The sequence below is a fragment of the Coturnix japonica genome, chromosome 21 (assembly GCF_054131305.1).
Source record: "Coturnix japonica strain WE chromosome 21, WE-NBRP24, whole genome shotgun sequence".
Classification (NCBI taxonomy): Eukaryota; Metazoa; Chordata; class Aves; order Galliformes; family Phasianidae; genus Coturnix; species Coturnix japonica.
This window is the reverse complement of record NC_140683.1, coordinates 9,368,318-9,378,781: the sequence shown is the minus strand read 5'-3', so window position 1 is coordinate 9,378,781 and position 10,464 is coordinate 9,368,318. Positions and strand designations below refer to the sequence as shown.

The window sequence follows — 10,464 nt, the reverse complement described above, 5'->3', positions numbered from 1 at the left end:
TTCATCTTGATTGTCTCCTTGAAAAACAACAAAAACTGAACAACAATAAATAGGAGAGGAGAAAGTGATAGGGGGGAAGAGGAAGAGGAGAAGAGAAGGGGAGGGGGGGGGGGGGAAAGAAAGAAAAACAGCAAAATTGTTTGAACCTCTGGAGCTATCTGCTTCTTCAAGCTGATTGATTAGTCATGATCCCTGCAGTTTTAATGGGAATCATTCAATTGGGAAGGTGGAGCACCCTAGAGTAGATTAGCATATTCTTGTTTACTCATCTTCTGAGGGGCTTTTTCTCTTTTCTTTCATTTTGTGGAGAAGAAGGGAGGGGGGGAGGTTGGGGGGAAGGAGGGGGTTGTGGCTTATGTTATAAAGGAGGCCAAAAAAATAAATAGATTAGAGCATCTTTTGGGGGGAGGGAAATCAGTGGGTCTGAGTCTTGGAGAAAGCTTTGGGGGGTTGTTTTGGGTTTTTGTTTTGTTTTGTGTGTGTGTGTGTGTGAGTGTGTGTGTTTTTTTTAAGAAGAAAAAAAAAAATAAAGGGAAGAAAATCCAGCAGAGAAAAGAAGAGAGAGGAATTCCAGCTGTGGAGGAATAGAGGAGAAGAAGACAGATAGAGGAGGAAGAACAGAGAAATACATTTCAACCAAGAAGCAGTTTTGATTTATTTTATTTTTTATTTGTTTTAAGGGGGAAAAAAAAAAACACACACACAAAAAAATCTATAAGCAGGAAAAAGAAAGAAAAGAAAAAGAAAAAAAGAAAAGAAAAAGCAACTGAGAAGGGTTATAAAAAGAGCAAATACCAAGAAGGGTGAACAAGAGAAGAAAGTCAAGGCAAGGAGGAGCCCAAAGCTGGCAGATCGGGAGGATTTGCAGGGGAGAAGGGGGGGGAAGATTGGAAATGCAGCTCTGGAGTTTGCTGCTGCCTCTTGCGCTTCTCTGTACAGCCCTAGCCAGTGGACCCGAATGTGGGATGGACGAGCGCTCCCGCAGGGCGAGAAGGGACACCAGGCACAGCCGCCAGCGCCTCTACACTGCCCCGGGCACCTGTGCCACCAGGTTAGCCCGAGGAAGGCGCTCCACTGCTGGGCTGGAGCCTGGGCATGTCCCCCGCAGGAGGCAACAGCGGGAGGTAGAGGACGGCGAGGAGTCCCTTACCCCGAGCAGGGCGCTCTATTTCAGTGGACAAGGTGATCAGCTGCGGCTGAAGGCAGATATTGAGCTGCCCCGAGATGCCTTCACTTTGCAAGTGTGGCTGAAAGCTGAAGGAGGACAGAGATCTCCGGCTGTCATTGCAGGTAGGTCGCTCGCCGTGCCCGTGGCTGCAGCATCCCTTTTACGTTTCGGGAGCCGGCAGAACAGCCAGCTGTAGGCGTGCGTGTGTATAGGATATGTGTGTGTACATTTAAATGTGCGTGTGTGCCTTGCAACATACGGACGTATGTGAGTGCATGTGTAAACATGCACGGGTGTGTTTATTAGGCATACGTTCTGTGGAATACTGGAGCTCAGCAAACTCTCTGAAAGTATATGCTGGCAGGAAAAGTTATGTAAACTTTTACATAGGGAAATGGCAGTATCCGGGCTAGTTTCTGTATTTCTGTGTGTATGGATTGAGATGCAGACAGGAGGGAGAGCTCTTACGGTGGGTTTTTAACTCATTTGCAGGTCAGAAAACTGTAAGTAGAGCATTTAAAAGTAGCTCGCTTTTGTATGTATGGAAAGAAATGTATGTCTAGTGTGTGGCTGCAGAGAAATGCATGTGTAAGGTCCCTGTACGATTCCCTTAGTTTTATGAGCTCTTTAGCGTACTTTCACTGTTACCTTTTTAGATGCTATGTTAGCATGTGGTTTCCAAAAAGCTATAAAGAAACTTTTGGCTATTGTGAAACCTCAAATGAATCAAATGAGTTTATAAAGTTCCCAACCCCTCGGCACTCAGCTGGGGCTGGGACTCGCGCTGCAGCTAGAGGATGTCAAGTATTTTCGTCTCCCCTTAGAAACGGCAAGTGTAACACAAATGATTGTAAGGTCAAATAGCCCTATAAAACCATTTAGTACTGAAAGCAGCTACCAGGCTGAGCTGTCTGAACCGAACAATAATGAGGAATATTGCACTTTTCTTGCTTAAATTTTACGAGCCCATCGCGGATTTGGGTCCTTTCCCCCCTCGCTCGCTACCGTCCACTCCCCCCTTCCCCCCCCCACCATCTCCCTCCCTCTCGCCGCTTTAGTGATAAAGTGCAGCAAAGTTGTCGTGAAATCGGATACTTTTTGGAGGGTTACAAACCCTTATAAATGTCGCCACATCCATCTTTGCTCCGGAGGAAGTCATAGAAAATGGAAATGCCCTTAAAAAAAGGAAGCAAGTCAGAAAGAGAAACGGGCCGGGAGGGGGGGCAAAGGGAGGGGGGGGGGGGGAAGAGAGGGGGGGTGGGTGAAAGACATGTTTTACAGCTCTTTTGGCAAGGAGATTCCCTGAAAGCACAAAGTTTCCATGTCCTAGGATGCCTTAAAGAGACAGGGAGGATTTCCCCTTTCCCTTTAACTGGAGGCACTTCCTAGAGCAGGCGGATGCTTGCGCTGCTGGCACCGCCGCCCGCCCCTCTCGCCCGTCCCTGCCGCCGTCCGCTGCCGTCTACTCCGTCCCCGCTGCCCCGTCCCTGACCCGCACCGCTGTCGCCTGTTGGTGAAGTTGCTTTGTCCGAAGGAAAACAAAAACTACGATGAACTCAGCAGCGCGTTTCCTTAACTTTCCCCAGTCCCAGCAGCTGCTCTGCTCGCGGTGGGGAGGGGGACGCAGCGTGTGTGGCTGCTGGGGTGGGCAGGAGGTGCCGGGCATGGGATGGTCCCCTTTGCTTTCAGTAGGACGGTCGGATGAGTAATTCCATAGGAGGAGGCTTTCTCGTGCTCCACTCTTCTGTTTCCCAATCTTAACTTAAACCCCCGGGCTCAAAGTGCTTCCCTTTCAGCTTAGCGGAGGCAGAATTAGGGTTTACACAGATCTCAGAATATGGTTTGTGTTTTTGTTTGTGTTTAATCCGGCATCTAAGACCCCACGTCTGCCTTTGGTGCGAGTATCTGTAATTCATACCATAGAGGACCTGGACAAACACACACTAAGATCATTTGTAGTAAAATACTTTGATTGGCTGGGGGAGGTTGGGTTGTTGCCTGTATGAAACACTTGACCCATTTTATGCATGGAAATAACATTCCGCGGTGAAAAAATGCAAAGAAATGGCCCAGTTTAGCCCTGTTGAGTTCTCAGCTCTGCTCGGGAGGACTTTGTGATTTTTATTTTCATGTTTAAACTCCCCCTTCCCCCCCATCACACGCTCTTGAAGAGGAGCCAGGTTTGGCTCTGTGTGTAAACACCTGGATGAGGTCCAAGAGGAACTCACTCGGAGTATCCTCCACACACCACAGCCTCCCAGACCTGCAGCAAGCTTAGGGAGAGATTACGCTTCCCTCCGTGAGGAAATCAAGGGTTCTGGCTGCCAAAACGTTTGGCTTTCTCATTTTCACTGTTTTGGGATGTGACAGGCTCCGGAGCCCTGTTCTGCTGTTGATGTTACATCTGTAGGACCTCGTTGAAAGCCAGAGCCCTTCTGGGTGTTGGGTGGGCAGGGAATGGCTCTGCTTTGCGGACAGTGAGTTTCTCCCCAACTTTTGTTGAAGCTTGAAAGTGGGAAATTGTTTGCACGGATCTGAAGGGGAGGGCAGGGCTGGCTGGAGAGAACCTCATTCACAGAGTCCTGCCTGTCTATCTTCATCTGTTTTCTGCCCCTGTCCTCTGCCTGTGCTGACAGCTCTTCCGTGATTCCTCCGGTCACTGCGAGTCATATAGGAGCCACACACCCACATGTGAGCCTATAGGGGAAGCCTGTCTGTTAAAAATTTCATGTAGGACTCGAGTTGTTATCAGCTTCTCTGCCTGAGCCCTGATACAAAGGAGCTCCTCTGCTAATCCTGCTACAGGAGTTTCTGTTTCTGTCTGGAGCCAGCTCTCCTTACGTCACCCTCTGCTGCAGTATTCAATTTGTTTTCATAAATGGCTAATTTTACAGCGCTGTTAAGTGGGTTCGTCATTGCGCCGGGCTGTGCCCTGTCTCTGATGATAGGCAGCCCTCGGTGCCAGGCTCTGCCAATTTTCACGCTGGTTGGCAGTGATGTTATTGCTGCCCTGTTCGACTTCACTCATATCTGTTCTGGCATTTGTCAGAGAAAGCAGTTGGGAAACTGGAAGTCTGACCCATTGATCCGTGTTACGCAAAAACTCAGCAGTGTTTTGGGAGCTGGGCTGTGCCTCATTCGCGTGGCTCCCGTGGTGCAGCTCTGGCTCATGCGTGCTTGGGTCAGTCCCTGGGCTACACTGTTCTTGGATGGACACTCCTTGTAAGTGTGCACCTATTGGCACAGTGCATCCCTCTCACAGATACACGCATGGGCACATGGCATTCATCACTCAAGTTTGCGTGCTTTCTCCTGTAGCCTTTGAATACATCTCCAGCTGTCAATGAAGGAGTTAAGGTCCGGGCTGTAATCAAGTTAGATAACACGCGTGCCATGCAAAGTAGAATGCTTCAAAAGCACCGTTGACCTTGCTTCTGTTGTAATCAAAGATATTTCAGTTCTACTGTGGAAATGCAACCCCATCCTGAGAAATAGGATCCTCCTGAGTCCCTGTCAGGGTGTTTTCTGGTGTATGGCTCAGGAGCAGGAGCTCATGTTTTTGTAGGAAGGGGATGTTGACTCTTTGCTGTCTGGGAGCTTAGAGGAGCGGGATGAATGATTGGCAGCAGGAGCTGGAGTAGGAAGGCGTTCCTGCTCTGAAGAGTGAAAGTTATTTGTGTTTTGGTTTTGTTGTTGGTTTTTTTTTCCCTTCCCAGTTTCATTCTCCTCTGTCTCTCTGTCCCTCTGCCTGCCAACAGAGAGCATGATCCCAACTTAATAAAGCTTCCTATGTAAGGGAGTGCCTATGTTTTCCCAACTTCGATCCTTGGTGAACATAAAACTGCAGCAGAATCCAAAGGGAAAGAAATGCCAAAATCAGCACAGTGCAGCTCACTTAAAGCCACAGCTCTTGCATGAGAAACATCTATGTTGGAGACCAATCATTGGGCAGTGATAAAGGTGTGTACTTGACACTGCATAGATCTGCTCCCTCCACAGGGTTTTAGAATATCTGTTTGGGATTTGGTTTCATTTGGTCCACTTCTGGAGTTGTGGAGTCTGATACTGAATTAATAATACACATCAGGTGTATGTGAGCTGTGTCCCAGGCTGAGCTGACCACACTGAGCTTCACTTGGTCCTGATTTAATTCTGGGATGTGCATAAATCTCACATCCTCAAGGTCTTGCTGAGTTCTGGAGCAGGTGTAAAGAGGCCTATCTTGTGTATTTTGTCTCACCCCAAAACCTTTCAGCTCTGTTGAAGGAAGGATTTATGCCTGGGCAACCTGAAGGCATGAGGACCCCTGGACCAGGGTGCTCTCAGAGCTCGGTGCTGTCAGACCAGGGGGTTAACTGGGAGAATTCACCTTGGATTTCTGAGGCTCAGGTCAGCCTAAGCAAGAACGCAAAGCTAAAATACAGCATCTCTTTTCAAAAAGATGTGTTGGGGAAAAAAATAATAAAATAAAGCTTTCCGGGAGGGGTCAGCTGAGATGTTCCTATATAATAGTTTTGCTTCTGATTTTTAGCTGTTGTTTTTCAGCTCCTCTTTTCTTTTCTCTGAAAGAAATTACAGGAGCACAAGCAGAGAAAGGACCTCCTGGGTTGCCAAATTTAGTCCCCTGCCGCGTCGGGGATATAACAGTAGATAATTAGTTCAAACATTCACAGAATATCCACTTTGTTGGTTCTGATATAGCACAGGGCACAGAAAATTTCCCAGCGCTCTACTGTAAACCAAAGATCTTTTAGCAAAGACCTGGAGACACCGCTATAATGTAAGGCAGGAAGAGAGACGGACAGACTGACAGCATCTTAAGGAGCCAGAAATCCAAAGCATTGATTTGATAAGTGTTAACTATGTCAACTATGAGAAAGAAAAACATCTTCTGGTGTAAGATACCGGCTTTCTTATTCTTGGAAAGTTACAACTGAATCAGGTGCTTTGATAGTTATGAAACTTCTTTTGAAATTTTACTTTGGAATATCTGCCAGGGCTGATCCTTTCCCACAGATGGGCTGTTTTGATTAAATTCCCATTTTCCTGAGAAAAATATTTTATCAACCATTTCCCACCCTTCTCTGATCATCGTCTGTACAGCAGTTCCTATATCCCGTCATAGGAAGAGCGTACACATTCACTTCATTGCATTTTTGCTTCTTCCCCCATTATTCTGAGCGTGGATCAGTAAAGTCCTGTTTGATCAAAACCCTCTGCGTTTTTCTCTAAGCTGTATCAGCCAGTCTAATATCATCTTTCCCTTCATTTAACCATTATACATTATGTATTAATCTTCCATTATATATTAATCCTTCTATTTCAAATACAGAAAGGGTGCTAGGCTTTTCCATTCCCTTATTCTGGGCATTCATTAACTGTGTTGTAGACACAGGGCACTTGGGTACATTGCCCTTTTCTTTGTTTTTTTGCCTTAAAATGAGACTTCTAATAATTAAGGTGTTTCTTTCTTCTGATCTTACGGTGCTTTTTGAGTGTTTCCCTACCTTATGGTTGCTGGCATCTGATTGGGAATCTTAGTTTTATTTCAGCTTTCTGTGGAGGAGAAATCCTTGCCTGATCTGCTAATTTCTGCCTGTCCCTAACCTCTTTATTTTCTCTGGTGTAAGCACGCATGCACACACACACCATTTCCAAAGCACCTTTGATTTTTTCCCCCAGATCAATAGAGCATTTAAACTCCAATGATCAAGGAAAAGCAGCTTGTTTATTTCCCTATGTATCCTGACACAAGTGGCAGATCTTGTAAACTGCTTTGATTTGATGGTAGTGCCTTTTATATAGTTTACTCTCCCCACAGCCATCCATAAAGCCAAAGCGCTCTTACTTGGAACGTGAGCAGAGCACAACTCTAGAAGGAAGCTAAAAAGGGATTAGGAAGAGAATAAGTGAGCATCTTATTGCAGAGTGTTTCTGCTATCGTTCTTCATTGCCATCCGAGCAATTTGCTTAGTTGGGAACTGCTCGGTGTCGGTAAGGTTGCTGCACCAAGTGAAGCTGCAGTGTGTATCATAGCTAAAACTGTGAACAAGCTTAAATAGAAGTCAGCTTATCTCGTAGTGAGGATGGAGATGTATTCACGTTGCTAGACTTACGCACACAGCATGGATTTGATCCTAAACCTATCCAAAATCATGAAAAATACCGTTGACCTTGGCTGACTCTGGCTTAGGCTCCGATTTCAGAGTCTTTTGCATCCCTCCTCTACATCCCAGACTCTTTCCTGGTCCTCGTATTATCATCCTTTATTTTGCTGTCGTTTCTTGCTTTGGATACAAGAGAAGAAAAATTGCAAAGCTCTAACGTCAGAGAAATTGGCCAGGGGAAGGGGACATGTTTATTCTAGTTGTTTTTGCTATACTCCAAATCCCACTTTGGCCTCCGTCTCTGTCAACCTTTCTCCCTTTTCTTCAGTGTTAAAACGAGCACTTATTCAAAACACGCTGTCTGATTTTCTCTTTTGCTGGGTGACGTGTGTAACTTTCCTGTCCAATCCCTCCACCCTCTCTTATCACCATCACAGTCTCAGTTCTTTCTCCACTATCTGATGTCCTTGATTCCTCCATCTTTCCCCTTTTCCTGCTCTGCACAACTGCTGTTTTCTTCCTCCCTATCAAACTCATGTCATGGAAAGCCTCATGCTCTCTGCGGTTGTCCTTTTCTGTCCCCATATGAGGTTGGTGTCCCTTCCTTGCAGACCAAGGGTTGCTCCCATGTTGGTGGCTGCCGTGTTCAGCCACACAGTGTTGGAGTGGTTTGGGAACACAGGGTAAGAAGGTTTTGTTGTTTGTGTGCTTGGGCAGGCAGATGCTCATGCATATTTTCTGGGAATTATTAGCATGGTTCTGTTTAATATCTATCCTAGTGGTGCACAAACAAGCAGCGAGCAGTTGTCCTCACAAAGAGGGAGTGAGGGTGAGGTGAAACTGAGACGCATCTGGAACTGGCCTGGCGAGGCAGAATCTGAGAGATATGACACCGGCTCAAGAAAATGAAAGAATTGCAGCACTGGAGAAGAAAAGCAGGCTGTTCTTTGCTGATTAGCTCCCGGGGTCTGTTAGGCTTTCCTTGAGTCTTCTTTCTAAGTGATACTTAAGGCTCTCTGCTGTGATTTTTCTCCTTTTCCTTATGGAGCTTATTGTTTATTTGCTTTAAATCACTTTCCCGTATGGATCTCTTGTCTAACCGATCTTCCCCTCCTTCTTCTGATTCCCCAGAGTCTTCTATTATCATGGAGCTGGGAGAAGAGCAGGTCTGCTCCCAACACGGAGCATCAGATGCAGGCTTCTTCCTTCTCTTGTCTATTCTCTGCTGTTAGTGTTGGAAGCGTATTCACAAAGATCATCCATTGGATTGAGGAAAGAGATCCTATCACCACTGTTTTGTTTGGTTTATTTAAGACAGTGAGGGGAAGAAGTGGAAAGGATGGGCCTTCGCTGTTACCAGTGTTACTTCATTTTGAATGTAGGTTCTTCCTAGCCAAGGGTATTAATTAACGGCAAAACCAGCTAATTTACATCTGGTTTACAGTTACAGATTGCATCTGTATCTGTATTGCAACTGTAATCTAACAGATTACAGTTACATCTGGTGCAGACGTGGTTGCAGACAGATCATTGAACACAGTGTATAAGTGCCCCAGTAACTGTAGCCTGTTTTGGGGAAGGGCCAGCAGCCAATGCACACCCTCGTGTCTTAACAGCCAGTGCTTCTGTTGGAAATGGCAGCAGGAAGGCTGTGCCTCATGTGAACCACTCAAATTGTGTTTTGCTCTTAATTCATCAGCGTCTGTGCTGGTAAAGGCTGTGGTGCTAAGGTTGGAATCTGGAGCCTGCACTACTACTGTCTTTCTTTGCTTCTGCCTTGTGGATAAACTGAGCAGCTTCTCTGAGCTCAAAACAGCACCTTCCACCAGTGATAATTTAATAGGAATTATTTTCAGCACAAACTAGACGAGAATTGGAAGCCTCCTGTGCTGTAGCTCATGAATGGAGATGTTCAGGGAGAAATGCAGTACCAGGAGAAAAAGCAAATGTTAACTAAATGCATTACGCACACGGTTTTGAAACATGTACTTGGCAGAGGGAAGGGTAAGTAGTACAAGCCAGATTCTGCTGTTGAGCACACCAATGCAAACCCAGAGTTACTCCTTTGGAGAGGAAATCAGGGGGCTGCTGCAGGCTGGCAGTCATGCTGAGTGTGGGGCCGATACAGCGCGTGCAGTGGGGAAAACAAACAAGCTGAGAAGTGGATGTCATGGAGAACAGCCTCCAAGCACCGCTGCTTTGTGTAATGGTTATGATGATGCAGTGGGAAATGTTTGTACAATGTGGGGTTGTTTTTACTTCTTGGAGCATTTTCTACATACACCTAACCTATTCCCTTTAGGCTGTAAAACTAGGCCATATACCGCTTTTACAGTGAGCCCTTTGTGCTTCCAGCAACAAACACTTCTCAGCTCTGCTGTCCAGTTTTGTGGCTCTAAGCTTCTTCACCCCTTTCCATACTGTTCCATCTCCAGCAATAATATCCCCTCCTCTGTTTATAAACAAACACCCTCGGAGGAAGTTCACAGGAAGACAAGTTAGTTAATGAAAATCAACCGTGCACTCAGGTCCAAGCGGTGGCCTGGAGCCAGCAGGGTTACTGGATGTTTCCTGCTCTACATCTGCTTGGATGAGTTTCATTGATGAGATGTCAGCCTCTCTATGTGCCCTTCTCTTCTTTTCCCACTGACTTGGAAAACAGAAGAAAAATGATGGAGGCAAATTACGGGGTCAGTTTGCTTTAATGTAATGCCCGCACAGTAGCTGGGAACCCCAAGCAAGGAGACAAGCTTGGATGAACTTGCTTTCACGTGCTCCAGAGACACCTCCAGCACAGGGGAAAACCAAACAAAAGGTCTTTGTCTTGAGGCTTCTTCTTGCTTGTGCTTCTGACGGTGCACCATGGTGGTCTCAGATGAGAGGTGAGGGAATTACCTGTTTGCTTCCATCCAGGAGACACTGGAATCCTCTGAAAAGCCTTTCCAGCTTCTCAGAATGCAAGGGAAAATAATGGGATGAAGAAAGGCTCAGTGAGTGAGGAGGTTGCAGTGGTCAGGCTGTGGTTCCTTACTTGCACAGAAGTGTGGTAGCCATGCAGTGCTCTTGTCCCCAGGAGTGCATTTGCGAAGTGAGGGTGAAGGAGTTTTCCCAGCTATTTTAGGTGTGAAAGTTGTGTTCCCACTTTTCATTCTAAGAACCTTGAAAGTTTAGATGTGTTACAAAAGGTCT

The 10,464-nt window shown here is 46.3% G+C and overlaps 1 protein-coding gene across 1 annotated transcript in view; it reads left to right on the top strand.

Moving 5' to 3' along the window:
- The first annotated feature begins 319 nt into the window (after positions 1–319).
- The window catches only part of PAPPA (pappalysin 1), a 158,757-nt gene continuing 148,612 nt past the window's right edge, over positions 320–10,464 (top strand). The window contains exon 1 of the mRNA XM_015878745.3: positions 320–1,290. Within this exon, the coding sequence (XP_015734231.2) occupies positions 894–1,290 (397 nt within the window). The 5' untranslated portion in view covers positions 320–893. The remainder of the gene's footprint in view (positions 1,291–10,464) is intronic.